The sequence below is a fragment of the Phyllostomus hastatus genome, unplaced genomic scaffold (assembly GCF_019186645.2).
Source record: "Phyllostomus hastatus isolate PE091 unplaced genomic scaffold, TTU_PhHast_1.1 phas_contig_210, whole genome shotgun sequence".
Lineage (NCBI taxonomy): Eukaryota > Metazoa > Chordata > Mammalia > Chiroptera > Phyllostomidae > Phyllostomus > Phyllostomus hastatus.
In genome coordinates, this window is record NW_025333737.1 from 18,815,521 (window position 1) to 18,832,203 (window position 16,683).

General features: G+C 50.2%; 1 protein-coding gene across 1 annotated transcript in view; it reads left to right on the forward strand.

Moving 5' to 3' along the window:
- AATF (apoptosis antagonizing transcription factor) overlaps positions 1-13,673 on the forward strand; it is a 102,915-nt gene extending 89,242 nt beyond the window's left edge. The window contains exon 12 of the mRNA XM_045836604.1: positions 13,113-13,673. Coding sequence (XP_045692560.1) covers positions 13,113-13,176 — 64 coding nt within the window. The 3' untranslated portion in view covers positions 13,177-13,673. The remainder of the gene's footprint in view (positions 1-13,112) is intronic.
- Positions 13,674-16,683: the final 3,010 nt, after the last annotated feature.

The window sequence follows — 16,683 nt, forward strand, 5'->3', positions numbered from 1 at the left end:
TCAGTTTTGTCTCTCTCTTTTTTTTTTTTTAAGGATTTTACTTATATATTTTTAGAGAGGGGAAGGAAGGAGAAAGAGAGGGAGGGAAACATCAGTGTGTGGTTGCCTCTCACATGCCCCCTACAGAGGCCTGGCCCACAACCCAGGAGTGTGCACTGACTGGGAATTGAACCAGCGACCCTTTGGTTTGCAGACCAGCACTCAATCCACTGAGTCATACTAACCAGGATCGGTTTGCTCTTATAGTTCTATCTCTGCCATACTTAGGCACCTATTATGTACTTTCCTTAGAAAAAATATGTTTTTCTCCTATAATAAACACAATCTGTACTTATGGAAGAACATTTGGAAAATACCGAAAGAACAAAGAAAAATTTATCTTTTCCTGCTATTGAGAGTTGAGCATATTAATGTTTTAATGTTTTCTTGCAGAATATTTTTGAGTATGTATTTTGTAAAGATATATGCATAATATGTTTGAATCCCTTTTTCAGTTAACTTTATATTATAAGCATTTTAACAACATTAAGTATTTTTAAAGACATTTTAATAACTATATAATATTCAATTATGGAATATTTATTATTGGACATTTCAGTTGTTTCTGATTGTTTTTATTTTTCTTTAATTAGTGCTGCAGTGAACGTATTTGTATAGAAATCCATGTTCTAAGTTCTGCTTGTGTCTTTAGAATAGGATCTTAGAAGGGCAAATCCCAGGTGAAAGACATAACTTTCCAATGGCTCTTGGTCACGCGTGCTGAGTCCCATGCCCCTTCTGCCGCTCCCCGAGCCGAGGCTTATGTTGTTGCGCCTTCGCCCATGTGGAGAATCGTCTAATAAGTTCATAACAAATGACACCTTACTGAGTACCCAGCATTGACCGGCACTGGATTAGGTGTCTAATGTTTACTTTCTCATTTAACAGTAAACTTTAGGAGTCTGTATATTTATTAATTATTTGTATTTCTGTTTTTATCCTTTACCCATTTTTCTCTTCGAGTTTTCATTTTTCTTTGCAGTTTGTATGAATTCTGTATATTATGATTATATAGCATATTTCGTATTTTTGTAGATTTTCCCTATTTTGCTTGCCTGTTGATGATATTTATTGGTCATATGCAACTTTTCCTTTTTATGTAATTGAATATGTGAAACCTTTCCTTTGGGTATTTCTCGTGGCTTTTGTGCTCGGACGGCCCTCCTGCACCCCAGGGTCAGTTGTTCACCTGCGTTTCCTCTGAGTTTGTCTGATTTCTTTTCTTAACTTCCGTCTGCGTGGAACTTTATTTTAATGGAGGTGTAGCTCGGTGGCCTCTGCTGTGCATTTCCACGGCCTCTTTTTGAGTCCCCATTGCTTTTACTTCCCACGTAGACCATTGCACTAACAGCTTCTTTCTTCACCACCAGCCTGGCCTAAACAGTTCTGTGTGTCCTTGCCGCATTACGCCTTCCAAAAATACCACTTAAAGCAAGTACTCTTCGCTCTCTGTAGAATAAAAGCCATACTCTTGAACCTGCCACTCAAGGCCTGTGTGCAAAGTCCCCTTGCTCCCTTTCTCTCTCCATCGCCTGTTTCAGGGAGCACCTGCTTTGTGAGATCTCCAGAATACACTCCAGACTCCGCCCACTTGTGTCTCTTAGTTCTGCTCACATGACCTGGAGCATCCTCTGACCCTGCCCCACCTCAGTCTCTCCTGTCGCCACGGCCAGAGTGGCGAACCCCACTCTGCCAACCCCACTTGGCCAACCCCAGCCTTTCCCGGGAGGCTTTTAGGATTCCCCACCTCCCACTGAGTGAGGGGCTTTTTCTTCCTTAAACCCCTGTTTTATTTGTTTCTCTCTAATAGCATTCTCTACAGTTCATGAAAGCATCTATTAGTTTTTTTCATGCTAAGAATGCTTAACTTATAAGTCAAAGTAGTATGCGTGTTTACTGCAATCTTGTATTTGGTATCATCATGGTTTTATGCTCACATATTCGGGTTAACACACAGGCGTACCCCAGAGGCCCTGCGGGGTGGTTCCAGACCACCCCAGTAAAGCAAGGGCCGTAGCCATCGTGCTCATGGATGGTCTGGCCTTTGGGGGCAAAAGTGCAGCATCTGTGAAGTGTGCAGTAAAAGGAGGTATGCCTGTGTTATCATTCAGTCGTATCCTGCCTTATTGTATAGTAGTTTTGTAGCACAGGTATTACTTGCAAAGCAATTCATTTAAGGTCTTTTTGCAGTTGCTGGCAACCTTCCCTAAGCCAGAGAGCTGATTCAGGCTGCCCGGGTGCAGAGTGCACCCTGGTTCTCGAGTGCGGTGCAACCCTGAGGAGGTCTTCTCCACGGGGCTCAGTTTTCCTCCCTAGAAAGTGAAAGTAGACCTTCTTGCTCATTGGATTCTTGAGAATGAAATGTTCTTTTTAATTTTTTTGTTTGTTTCTGAAAGGGACAATTTTAAATTAATCTGTACGGATAATTATTTAAATAAATAAAATACATGTTTTCCCATGTGTTTGTATGTATTGCATCGTGCCCCTTCTCATGCAACACAGACATGCCTGTTTTTGTACAAACCTAAATAGGTTGGCCGTAGGTCTTCTGTCTGAAATGTCTGTGAAGGTCGTCAGCTCATAAGTCTATTCAGTTTGCCGGTAGGATTATGTTTGCAAACAGTCCTGTAAGGTGGACGGACAGTGGTTTCTTGCGTCTTTCGCTGAAACCTCTCCAAGTCATCTAGCTCCTGTGATGTGCTCTCCTCTGCTCCTGCAGCGCTTTGTGTGTGTCCGCGTCAGGTGCAGCGTCCACCGCTCCACGGCTGTGTCCTCACCGTTTGTGGCTGATGTCCCCTCACCAGGGTGTCACACCCCTTGAGTACCAGCTCCACGTTTTTTTCACTCGTGACCATCTTGGGAAGGCCCCAGAAACGAAGAGTCCAGATTTGGGATTTCACATTCCCAACCCTTTACCTAGAGAGTTTTTGTTATTTTTCACTTGGTGTGAACTCTGGGAAAAGATCTTTCACGAACACTCTTTCTTGTATTTCTGTCACTTCTGATAATGTACACCATAGACTTTGTTGTTATACCATATGTTTCCCCTGCCCGTCCTGGCTGTGATATCTATACTGTTCGGTTTCCTGTGGTCCTCCTACAGGTTTTTGGTGGGGACATGGAGACTGCAGACAGGCCTCTGTGTTTTGGACTGCCTGCAGGATTTGTTTGGTTTAAGAAGAAAACAGCCCTGGAATGGATTCTCTATGTGCATTAATAAGGCATAATAGTCCTTGGTTACCTTTTGTTATTTTTAGTGTTGGTATTAAGTGTCAAACCAAAAAAGGATATTTAGATAAAGGGTACTGCCTCATTGTACTTCAAGTTCAAGGTGCTGGGAAGCCAGCATTTGTAAAGGGAAGCTGTTATAACTACCCTGGAAACGAGGTCTTGAATGAGCCATAACCACACCTTGTGTTTTATCCATTGTCTCCCTCTGGGGAGCAGAACACTTTATAAACATTAACTCTTTTACCCTCTGGGCACCTCCACTTAAAGGTAAATAGGACTGAAAGCTCTTTCTTCTCCAATATAGATGAGGAAACATCAGCCCAGAGAGGGAAATTGAGGGAAATTACTTGATCAGAGGCAGAGGAAGCATCTGTGGCCCGGGGTGTTTGGAGTCCCAGCAGTGGAGCTGGGCTGCGTGGTGGCCGCGGACACCCAGGAGACCCCACTCGGTGCGGTTCCCCTTTCAGCTTCTCAGAGGCTGCTGGGGGTTGGGCCTTTGTCTCGTGAGGAGTGTGAAATGCTGCAGAGACGAGCAATTGTTCTTCAATGCTTTGTGCTCCTTTATAAGAAAGAAGAAATCAATACACATTTTCTCCTGCACGCACTTGGCAGCATTCCGCCTCCTCGCCACCTTGGTCCTGCGGGGGAGGCACAGCTGTGCAGCACAGCAGATCCACCGGCTTCGGGGGCAGGAACGCAAACCACTCGTGGTGCACTGAGCAGGCAGGCTTTTCAGAGCCAGTCACGTAACTGGCTGGGGTTGTCCACTTGCTGACTTCAGTGACTAGTTGGTGAACTGAGTCCGGGAGAGATGACCAAGTAGCCGAATCCTGGACAGTAAACTCGCCCGGGGAAGTTTACCTAGCAGTGTCTGGGACAGATCTCCCCTTCTTCCAAATTGCTCTCAGATTTACAGAGGAGAGGAGGAAGTTCTTTGAAGGGTACTGTTAAAAACCACAAAGACTGACAGATGAAGGGCATCAACTTGCATTTTATCAATTAAGTAAACTGTCTAAACAAGAGCCCTATCTCTGGGTGGATTTTATTTTTTAATGAGAAAATGTAGTATTGATTCCTGTAACTCTGTTTATAGCTTCCTGGCATTAAGCAGTTAAGTGTGAGACACGACTCACAGAGAACTCACACCATTATTAGCAGAAATGCTGGCTGAGGTGACAGGTTAGCCCTGCAGGGCCAGGGGGTAGGATGGCGGTCTAGGTGAGGAGGAGAGAGCTCTGTCCATTGCACAGGGGTGTCGGAGCCGGGAGCCCAGTCAGATTCCAGGGCAGGGTGTTGGCAGAGAAGGGGGGTGAGCACAGAGCCTGGGAGAAGGTCTGTGCTCCTGGCTGGCAGGAGGATGAAAGGGACGAACAGGAGAACACAGGACCTTCGCACCCCAGCGAGAGGAGTGGGGACAGCTGGCCGGCAGGTACAAGTGCCTGCCACCGGGGTCCCGTGGCCGGACTGAGCCTGGGACGTGGCATCGCAGAGTGGCTGCCCTGTGTGTGTTTGCTGGGTACTTGCTTCTTTTCTGTTTGCATCAGTGCTGGGTTTTTAAGAAAAAGAAACCCCACTTGTTACCAGAAACACTAAAATGGCTTGCTGGAAGTCTGGGGGCCGACAGCAAATACCCGCACTAATTTCTGAGTGTTTGGACCCCTTAGACTGGAGCTGAGAGATGTGCTATCTGTCGTGCCCCCTCCCAGGCCCTAGGTCGTTGGGCAAGCAGCCTTGATGGGGATACAAATGTAACTTGAGTGTCAGTCTCACCTCCGTGCGGCTGGAGGAAGTGATTCACGTCCAAGCAGTGAAGCATCCCCTGGCTTTTAACAGCAGCTGTTAGAGGGGCTGCTGTTTGAACAAGGAGCTTCATCTTCCTGAAGCCAGCAGTCACAACACCGTAAACACAGCCCCGGCCAACTCTATCGCCGGGATCGCGGTGGCTTGACGTTAATATTAAACATCTCCAGCAAGGCAGAGAGCTCTGCAGCGCAGCCACAGAATAAAAATAAATAAAAATAAAGAGAAAACCCTGCTAAAAGCGGTGAGATGATGTGTCGTCTTTCCTTTGTGAGGCCATTTGTCTTCTCTTGCATCAAATCTGTTATAAAACAGTCAAACTGTGAAAGTGGGGATCATCCCAGGGATGTGGAATATTAATGTACAGGAGAGAAGGTGGTGTCCCCTTTGTCTAGAGTGCTTCTGCCCACCCCACCCGTTTTGTTTTGTTTTTTGCACATCCACCAAGGTGAATTATTTTTCTTTAAAAGAATTTGAAAGGCTTGCTATTGGTTGGGGTGATGGAAGTTCCAAGTATTTTTCTCCCTTTGTTCAAGTAGAGTGAATTTGAAACTGACTTGGGAACCAGGGGGGAACCTTACCAATTTACCTCTCCTTGCCTCCTTCCCTCCTCACCTCTACTCCTCTTCCCTCTCCTTCCTTTCCCCAGCCTTCCAGTTCCTTTGTTTGGGGCCTGAACGTGCTTCTTCGAACATTTATAAATCTTCACTCTGTCTGATCTTTAGGGGACAGGCCAGAGGCCACATGTCATCATCTGTAATTTAAAGCTGTGGGGCTAAAAGCATTTGCAGAGGCTTGAAGGACCTAGTTCTGACCTGACCAAAAGAGTGAATTGGAACAGACCTTCTAGAGTCTCCTTCAAGCAGTGGGAAGGAAGGTGATGAGAGCAGACACACTAGGTAATTTATGGGCGCAGTTTGCTGAGAGCCCGCGCTGGGTGCTGGGTCTGCCCAGAACTGCATCGTGCACTGCCACCTTGTGGTAGATTTGGGGAGCTGCGACTTGGCTGCTGTGGAGCTGGAGAGCGTTCATCCTGTGTCTGATTGGAGATTTGCTTTGTATCCGGATTTAGGTAATTAGTGGTAAAGGGGCGTCCTCCGAGTCACCATTACTTTGCTAACTTGATCCTGTTAAGAAATAAGCCCTCGGTAAGAGAAGGTTGCTTTCTTTTCTTTTCATCCAGTTTCTTGTTTTGTGTCTGTGTGTGTTGTTTTTTTGTTATGAAATCGCGATTAGATTTCAAAGAAAGAAGCCTGTGATCCACTTTTTGTGGTTGGGGGAGGTTGGGGGAGAGTGAGAGAGAGTTAAGTGCTGACCTTTCGGCTGCATTCAGGAATCTTAAGTTTTTTATTCTTGTAATTTGTGTCTGTCATCCTGACTAGATGACACTCCCTCCCTGTAAGAGCTCTTTCCCGGGACGGCCTTCCCAACAACCCCGTCTTCCTGGAAGACCCCATTCCAGTGGGGTCCGCCGGCCCCACTGCCACCTGCCACACAGCCCCCAGGGAGCACTGGGCAATTGCCTGCAGTTCGGATCAATATATTTCCCCTTTTAGGTCATAGGAACATTTCTCAAACCCCTTCCTCTCTCTTGTGGAGTCACTGATACAGAGGAGAATGGGTTGAGTCAGAGGAAGCAGAAGGAATGAAAGATTGTGTCTGGCATTTTGGGGAGCAGACCACAGAGCATTCAGGGAGTCGGGGTTCAAGTTGGGAGGATCCCTTCATTTGGTGTCAGTAGCAGGTGCCCAGTGATCATTGACAAGGTACCTTTTTCAGTTGATGTTTGGAATGCTGGGCCCGTTGGTGGGCAGGTCAGAAGAGAGTGGAAGTGCTGCGGAGGCAGGAGAAGTAGGTGCTGAGAACACAGGAGCCGTGGAGACCACCTGGGCCTTCCCAGCCATTCAGTCAGGAGGGCAGGAGAACTCCCACTTTGTCACAGCACGAATGGGGTGAACCGTTTGTGTTTACTAGAAAAGAACAGACTCGGGTGGGGGAAGACATCAAGTAGTTGAGGTGCTGCCACAAGGAAGAGCAGTCAGCCCCGTCCCTCTCCTCGCTCCGCGGGTCGGGGGGGCCCAGGCCGGGAGCCAGGGGCAGTGCGGGCCGGGGGCCAGTGCGAGGGAGGGACGTCCTGTGTCCCCCCTGGAGAGTGCGGCCTGCCCTAGGTGGGGTCACTGCACTCAGTCACCTTCCCACTCAGCTTCTGCTCTGTTGGTCTTAAGCCCTGGGTAAGAGAGGTGCTCCCCATCACATCTTCGTAACCCTCCACACAGTCTAACAGTTCAGGTAGACATTCAGCTGTATTTTAGGAATTTATGATACCTTTGCGTTATACTTCAAGGCCAAAGACCATACATTTCTAAGGCATGTTTAGAAGCTTCCAAAGCACTAATAAGTAAACTGTTTTCAGAACACAAGCATGTAAAAAAGGCACACATCAGTAACTTCACCCGTAATTTTTAAAAGCGTATCTGCCATCAGCGACCACGCCAGTCAGTGTGAGTTCCATTCTGACTGTGGTCTCCCGCCTCATAAAGATTCGGATTCAATAGGGGTTCTTCCAGACAGGAGCAGCGTGGGAATCGGAACCCTTTGTCTCACCTTCCCTTTGTGTGTCCCGTCGTCCCTTGATTCTCACATGTGTGTCTAAGGGATTAAGTGAAGCAGGAGCAACGCTGCACCACTTCTGTGTGCAGCACAAGGGTCCTCGGCGTACACAGGACGGGGAGTGGGGAGGGTTAGGAAGGAAGAAGAGCCAGGGTGCATGCTGGGATGTGTCTTGTACATTTAGGGGGACACCCCTCCCCCCACTGAAGTGGCAGATGAGCAATTTCAAATTAATGAAGGGCACCTTGTGTGTCCAATTTAAAGTAGGAAAGCAGTGATACTGTCTCCTCTGGCACATGTGGGAGCCTGTTCGGGACTCCTGTGTATACTGCTCACTCGGGGAGTATGATGCACTTTTGGAGGCTGCACGGGTTTCTTTAGGGAGCAGTGGCGTTGCTGCTGTCTCTGCTGTCACCTGCCTTTGGCCACAGGGACAGTAGGTGCAGCTCGGGGATGTCTTGCAGGCTTGGGGGGTTTCTGGCCAAAGTACGGGTGTGCGGTGGCCTGGCGTGCAGCCGGCCCAGTCCCTTCAGCCTGCCAGGTGCACGCGACCAGCCCAGCAGACCGTCTGCAGGTTTAATGTGCTCGTCTGTTTGCCCAATGACTGTGAGGACGCCGGTCTGTGTTGCGGTCGGTGGGGGGCGCTGCTGTGGAGCCGAAGGGAGCACGTTTGGGCGCCCGTGTCTGGGGGCCACGCCACTGCACACGCACACGGCCGTTCCGTTTGGGGCTGCGCACAGCCTGCCTCTGCAGGGGCCGCCTTCCACAGCAGCTGGGCCACACACACTCGAAGTCTCTTCAGAAGAATCATGTAATAAGCCAAATACATACTCGCGGGCGCACACACACACACACACACACACACACACACACACTCCGTCTTTATGGAAAATGGCTGCTAATCCATGATCATTTTTTTTTCCCAGAAACAGGTTTTATGATAATATAGTAAAAATATTAAATTAGAAAATGCCTCACTAAGGGTTATAAAATCTTACTACACCAGAGATAGGTAATTATCCCCTCTACAGCCTAAATGACAGTTTAAAAGAAATAAAAATGTTAGTGCTCATTACTTGCTTTTGTAGGTTGCAATAAAGGGTAAGTTAAATTTTAATTCAAGGAAGAGCCCCTGCTATCGACCTTCTACCTCAGGTCTGAGTCCTGCTGATGACTCTGTGGGCTGTTCCCCTGCATGACACCGACATTAACACACGTTCTCCAAGGGACATACCCGCTGGCCACTGAGGCCAGGAGTGTGGGGGAAGGGCCTACACAGGGGGAGGGCACTTCAGCTCAGAGATTCAAATCTTGATTCTTAATCTGGTAGAGAGGAGGAATTATGCATTTAAAAAAAAAAAAAGAAAGAAACTAAGTTCATTATGTGTAGCCTTAAGGGGACCTCCAGCATTAAACTGCGCACTCACCCTGGAGAGGCCGGTGGAGACAAAGCTAACCAAAGGATTGATAGCTGGGCCTCTCTGCCTGGCCAGACCTGGTGCGTGGGGACGCTGCCGGGAGGGGTCCTAGCCGCAGAGCGCAGTCTGACCCTGCCCTACAGTGACTCTTTGGTACCTGCTTTTATTTCTAGGTTTGTTTTCCTTGGGGTAGGGCGAGGCTTGTGGACACTTTCTGTTTCTCTTCAGATGCTTCTCCCTGCCCTGCACCTGGCACCCGTCTGGGTTTGGGGCGGAGCTCAGCCCACCCTACAGGCAGTCTGCACCCTGGGTGGGAAGGGCTTCCCCGGGAAGGTCCACGCGCTGGATGTGTCTGCAAGTGCACCTGTGCCCGGGGCTGCAGGTTCTTTTCACCTGCCTGTCACAGCTGTCCTTGCCCACCTGGCACCAAGCTGCCTCGGGCCCCTCCTCGCCCTGACCCAGGGCACCACCCTGCAGTGGAAAGCTCCGGGCACCACCCCAGAGGGCAGCGCAGGGTGTCCGTGCCGGCTGAGAACTGCTGCGGCTGAGGGCCGGCAATGAGTCCCCGTGGGTCCGAGGGTTCCCAGGCCTGTAGTTTTAACGAGTTTGTAGGAGTCGATCAAGTTGTTAGGTGGTAGACCATCAAAACTAAGTTTTGGTAGCAGATCACTGTGATTTTTTCCTTTACTTTGGTGTATAACTCAGAAAGAATTAAAAGAATTGAATGGCATCGCTCTGACAAACCTCTCCCATTCCCGTCTACTTGTTTATGTGACATGGTCTCTCAGCACTCAGGGCTACAGAACCACAGACAGAAGTAGAGTCGAAGCGGAACCCTCTTCCACTCCAGCAACGAACGGCGCTCCCCACGGGCACGCAGACGGAGCAGGGAAAGCCTCACCTGGCTCACCGAGAGATGCGTGTCCCGCAGTGTCTTACTTGTTTCTGTGCCTTCAATTTTTACCAGAATTATAGTATATTGTATCATGTTGTTATTGTGTATATGATTATATCCTAATAATAATGGTAATGATAACACAGTCCAAAGGTAATTTTTTAATTACTTAGAGCCTCATGGTCTGAAGAAATTAAAACATTATTTTAACTTTTTAAATTTCAAAAAGTGTTTCATTTACATAGTTATTTTTGAGGCCAAGAAGTATGATAGGGTGATCGATAAAAGACTTTCAAGCATAAAACAATTATATTAGGACCAAAATCTCTAGGGAAAAGTCAAGTGGAAATACACATTTAAAAAGAAAAAGATGATGTAAAATTTTCAAGTTAGAGTTTATGTGCTATTTAAATGAGTGATGGTGGGCACAAATCAATTTGGTGTATAGATCTATCTCATCGGGTGTGTTACAACAGGGATCTAGGCGTAGTATTTTAAAAATTAATGTTTGCAATATTTTGGTAATTTTATCCTTTGTGATTATTAAGTTTATTCAAAAAGTTTATATGTAAACTTAAAAATATGTGAGAGGGCTGCACAGTTTTGAAAATTCTGTTGGGCCGTGCAGAGATGAGGGGCCAGGACCCCAGCCTCTACCCTTCGTGGTCCTGGCTCCCCAGCTCTGCCCGGGCAGGTGGGCGGGCACCTGGTCAGCAGGCAGGAGGTCCAGCCAGCCTGGAGCCTATGAAGGGAGTGCTGAGTAGTTGGTGAGGGCGGGGCGTGCTCCTCCTGGTGATGCTCCCGGACCTGGGGAGGGTCTGCTTTGTCTGTCTGTACAGCCAGGCTGGGGGAGGGGAGTGGGGAAGGGCCAAGAAGGAGCCAGAGGTCGGCTAGGAGGCTCTGGCTGCGTTCTTAGCCGGAAGGGGAGGCCTGGAGGAGCAGCTTTGAAGGTACCAGCGTCCCTGGTTGTGGCGGGTGAGGAAGACACAGAGTTGGAATTACTTGGGGATTTTTAGATTGGACTCATTCCTTGCTCATATTCTCCCGCTCTCTGTAAAAATATTTTAAGAGCCCAGACCACTTAGCTTTCCAAGTTGCTTTGCCATGAACAGCCGCATGTTTGTCAGCTCTGCCCACCTGAGTGTGAAGCGATGCTCTGTCAGAACATGGGTGTCAGCGTTTCCCTCTGCCCCCGACCCGTGAGCCCTGCTGCGGACAGTGACTGCTGCCTGCCCAGGCGATTCTCCGTTGTTGGGGCGCTGAGCGGGAGCGTTTGCGGGGCTGTGGTGATGGGTCTGGTGCGGGCGGGCTTGGCGAGGTGGGGAGGGCGTGACTGCGAAGGCTGAATAGCACAGGCCTCTGCGTCCCCCTTGGTGTGGTGCTGTGGCCTTAAAGTCATGCTGTCCTTTCTGTCGTGGTGGCTCCCCTGAGGTGCCATTTTGGGTTTTTTTGTGTGGAATGCCTAGAGGGGCTGCTTGCTGGCAGGCAGGTGGCGGGCTGTAGGGTGATGACGGGAAGCCTGGGCAGGGCCTCGCTGTTGCTCCTGCGGTGGAGCTGGTGACTCGGAAGCACCCGGAAGGGAGGTTGCCTGCCCCTCCTTTGCATTTAGTGTGAAGCTGCCGAGGCAGGCTGGTTGTCTGGGGTGGCCCAGAGGGGCCGGGTGGCTGGAGGGAGCAGAGGAACAAAGGAGGGCACGGCGGTCCTCCGGGTGGCGGTGCCCTGTGGCCGCACTGGTTTCCGGCCGCACGTCCCCGCGGGCCCTGCGGTCCTCAGAATGATAAGGTCGGTGCGCATTCTTGGCTTCTGCAGTTTTCTTTTGAAAGATCTTTTTTCTTTTAAAAAAGTTTTAATATGTTATTGCTGTTGCTGGATTTTCTCATTATAGCGCCTCTATTCTTACCACAACTATAGCGGAGTGACTTCAAAAACAGTCTAATACGTTTTTATGTTAAAGTCTGGCTGAACCAAAACAGCTGTCTGAAGGGTGTGGTTTTTTTTTTGTTTGTTTTTTTGAAAGTCAGCTTTGCTGATGATGACTGTCAGACACTATGAGAGCACTTTTAAAGTCCTGTTTTCCTAACCAGAGCAGCAGGCTGGCTTGTGGTTAGATCTTGAAAATACAAAGCAGAGCAGGTGCAGCTTTCTTCTGGGGCCATTGACCTGCTGGCCGGGGCCTTGGCCCGAGCGTGCCCCCGTCCCGCGGGGGCCCGTGGCCAGCCTTCCTGCACACGGCCACCGTGAATCGCCCGCCACGGTCGGCCGGGCCCTCCACAGTCCACCTCCCCTGGTGGGTCTGACCCGCTCGGACCCTCGTGGTTCCTCATCTCCCTCTGCACGGAGACTTCGTTTTCTCTCCACAGAGGACAGCGTCCTGGAGCTGCTGTCACAGTGCGAGGAGGGCAGGCCCCGACCCCGTCCTGCACAGATTCTCTAGGCCTTGACGCCTGCCTCTGGCCAGGTCGCTGAGTGCGTGTTGCACTCAAGAGCAGAAACAGAGGTCAGAGGTGATCCTTTGCTTTACTTCCAAGGACTCAAGACCCTGGCGTGCTGTGGTTTTCGTAACATCAAACCCCAATTTTAGGAATAATAAATTAGCCAATGGAATTGTGTGCTAGACTGAGAACAGAGGAGAGGCCCGGGGAGCGAGGGAGGCTGCGCGCGGGACAGTGATTGGGATCTTGTTGCCGGGTCATTTTCATTGTTTTTCGAGTGCTGCCGAGTCCGGGAAAATGTATGAAGTCTAAATTATATCCCCTGCATCCCACGTCTGATTGAATCCTCATCGTGTGGCAGCCTCATACATCCTATTAAAATATTCCATCTTGTTTTCTTACTTGAAGAGCCTGTGTGTAAAGGGTGAACTTACAGAAAACTCATTCCCTGGAGACAGGGTATCCAGCCACGCTGGACTATTTACATATTTTACGATTTGAGTGGCTTCTTCTAGGTCTCTCCCTTCCTTTCTATTTGTGAGTAAGCGCTTTGGGATGCATTTTTAATTGCATGGCTGTGTTTTCAATCGAACAAACAGATTAGGGTATTACCCAGCTTCTTAGTTCTTTTTTTAACCTTGAGAAGTTAACCAGTGTGTTAACCAATTCGTTTTCTTTGTCTTTCAGGACAGAGTTATATCGATCTCTTTTTGGCCAACTGAGCGCTCCCGATGACGGCCGCCGGCAGTGACAGTGCCCGTCTCTCTTGCCGTAAGGCCTTGAGGCAGGGCCTCTGACACCCGGGGGCACCCCGGCCAGGCAGGCTGCGCACCCAGCCCCGAGGGGAGGAGCCCGTCAGCCCGTGGGGTCAGCGAGTCGGCAGACCCCTGGGAAGGTGTGCTGTTCAGAGCACGTGCAGAATGAGCCCCAGGACACCTGGAATCCAGCGTCTGTGGGTCCTGTAACCTCCACAAATAAAGAGCACTCTTTCTGCGCCCGCAATTTCTTAAGTAGCGAGAAGTCTGATTTGGGAGGGTTTTCGTTCTGTCCCCAGCCGAATGGCCTCCTCTCGCAGCTTGAACTTCACGGAATCGCCAGGGGCGGCGCTGCTCGCTGGGTGGATAGCACCTCCCCAGCGGTCTGGCTCTGAGGGGCGGGGACGTCCGGAAACCTCTGAGCTGTGCCCCGGAGACTTTGTCACTTAGAAGTATTTGCCAGTTTGTTGCTAAATACAGATCTCTGACTTCCTCTTTGTTTTTTCTTTTCACCTGTAAAGGTTCTTCCGGAGTCCTTTTGCATTCTCTCCATTCCTAAATCACAGTATTGAGATTAGCTCTGGTGTAAATCTAGCAGGAGGAAATGATTCACTTGTTTTTCATCCAAAGGTCACAAGCTGGAAATTAAATCCCCATAAGGGGGATTTATTGGCCTGCTGTGGTCAATATGCAACGAAGATTATCTTGCATAAATAATGTGTGTGACCAGCACACGGGAATGCCCATCTCCTAGGGGCCTTGCCCAAATCTTTATTTAAAGCTACATAATTAGAGAAGAAATGTTGTATCCAGGCCATTGAGTGCAGTTGAATTTAATAACTAGTCATTGTTTTTATGTCAGATTTTGATGTTGTTTTAAAATGTCAGAACCAAGTGCAGATTTCTGTGCCCAGGAGTCCCACGGATCCCCGACTCCGTGTCTGGGGGCCGCTGCACCGCGCCTGCAGGCCACCCCGGCGCAGCGGGCCTCAGTTTCCCCAGAGCGTCAGTGTGTCCGCTGAGCTCGGAGTGGGGCCGGTGGGGCGGGTGGGGCCGGTGGGGCCGGTGGGGCCGGTGGGGCAGGTGGGGCGGGGTCTTCCCAGCTCACATTAATTGGACCTTGGAACTCGGTGATTGTTTTTCTTGTCTCTGTAGTTACCTCTTGGGCTTGGCTGTCAGGGAAATGTTTCATTTTCAGTGTGTCTCCAGTTACCCCGAAGATCTGTCAACAGAAACAGACGAGTTCCCCCACACTTACTCTCTTCGAAATGCTCCCTTTAAAGGCAGAGGACACTCGGGCCTGTCCACCTCGCCTGAGGGTCCGGGATGCGCACCCCGGACCAGCAGGGGAGCCGCCCGCCCACGCCGGGCGCCGGCGGGCTCCGTGTTGCCCGCGCCTCCCCGGAGGAGAGGGTCTTGGTTGTAGTCGCTCTTCATCCGGCGAAGAAAAAGATTGAAACAGGTACTTCGCAATATTTGGAGTCCAACCTGTTTAATTAAAAATGAATTAAAATCAGGAGAGATGAGAAAGAACGGACAGAATTTTCAGTAAAGGGAGGCTTGCATTTTAAAATTCAGAAGACCACCCTCCTTCCAGCCAAGAATAAATTGGAAACTATTTTAATTGACATGGATACTGCAATTCAACTGTTACTAGAAAGACAGATTAGTTGATTGATTTGCATTTTAATAAAACTAATACTTTACATTTTGGTAGCTAATGCTTATTTTTAAATGACTTGAGAACCCTTATCAAGAGTTTCAGTCCAGAGCCCTTTTTCAGTGTTGACGGAGGCACTCCTCCCTTTTGTGTGGAGTTGGCTTGTTTTCTTTTTGCCCAGCTGACGCCTTCACGCCCCTGAAGCCCTCCCTGGTGCAGGGAGAGGCCGGGAGCCGGCGCTGGGCCTCTCCCCTCAGGACAGAGAGGATGAGGCTGGTTTCTCGTCTTCGTTCATTTTACGTTAAAAATTAACTGCAGGGAAGGAGAAGGAACGAAGGGCAGAGAGACTCGGCTGTCGTCCCACGGACGACGTTTAGCGGCAGCCCTCGGGCTGCGGGGCGCCGTCTCCCCCAGCGGGAGGGGCGAGGCTCGGTCCTCACCGCTTTCGGCCTGCGCGCCCTCCCCACGCACCCTCTAAAACCAGTGAAAACCCAGCACCCACGTGACCGTGCTGCCCACTCCCCCGCCGCCTGGCGCGCGCGCACCGCCAGTTGAGAGCTAGTGGTGCGTAGTATACTCTGCATTTTAATGTGAAAGAGTACAGTAAAAGGTTATTTCCATGTTCTAGCAGATATTTAAGTATTTTAATTGCTAACTTACAATTCCATTTGGAGCATGTATCTTCAGTACTTAACCAAATCCCCCGTCGCTGAACATGTAAATTGTTCATTATTTGCTATTATGAATAATGTTACAGGGAAATATTTGGGCATAAAGCTTGTTTGTTTTTCAAAATTATTCTTTTTCTTGGCATATATTTTTGGGAACAAAGTGACCCCAGTGCAAGAACTTGAGTGTTTTGAAGGCTGTCGGTGCGGCCGGAGGGGAGACGGCCCTGGAGCCTGCCCCTGGGCTTGTTTCCTGCTCCCCAGGGAACCCTGCGAATCTGCATCCTCCTGCGGGGGGCGCGGGGGGGGGGTGTTCAAGAGCTACCGCCTGGACAGTGTCCGGAGACGCCCCGCGAAAGATGGCGGATACGCAGAAAGTGACACCATCTGCCCCCGCCCCCCCCCCCCCAATCTAGTTTGTTCTCACCCTCCCGTCTGGTTTTCGTGCTCTGGCTCCTCCCAGGGCCCGCGACCCGGGACCTCAGGTGGGGCTCGGTCACCACGGGTGGGTCCGCCTTCCTCCCAGCTGCTCTCCGCTGTTTCCGGTGTGTAGCCCTAGCCGTTCTCTCCAGGGGGTCTCGGCCCAGACCGCTCAGTTAGCGTCGTTTGCAAACCCCGAGAGCCGGCAGGACACCGGGGAAGGCCCAGTCCAACCCTTTCAGCAACACACTGCATCGGCCTCCAGCCGAGGAAACCGGTTTCCTCGCGGAGGGTGACTTTCCTGGTCTCCAGGGCACGGCCAGGGCCTCTCCCGGGTGCAGGCCGCTTCACCATTTCTTCCGGCAGGAGCTGAGTTGGGGGGCGCACAGTGAATCCAGATGCGACGTTCCTCATGAACCCTGGAGCTGTTCCCCAGAACATCACCGTCTCTCTGCACCTGGAGTGTGTTGATGCCCAGCCCGTGTCTGCCTGGGGTAGGCTCACAACCCGGGCAGCCTCACGTCTCGGGGAAACCTCACCCGCCGTGGAGGTAGAGGCCGTCCCAGGAGAGGAGGGGGCTCCCGTCAGAAGTGGGCCTGCTCTGTGCCCCGGGGCCTGGCTGCCCCTCTGGCGAGGCCCTGCTAGTCCCACCCTGTGCACTTGCAAATACGATCGTGAGCCTTGTCTAAAGCGAATGAACCTTGTTTTCTGCACCTGAGGTTGTGCTTTTACTTTTTAAATTTATGTACGTGCCT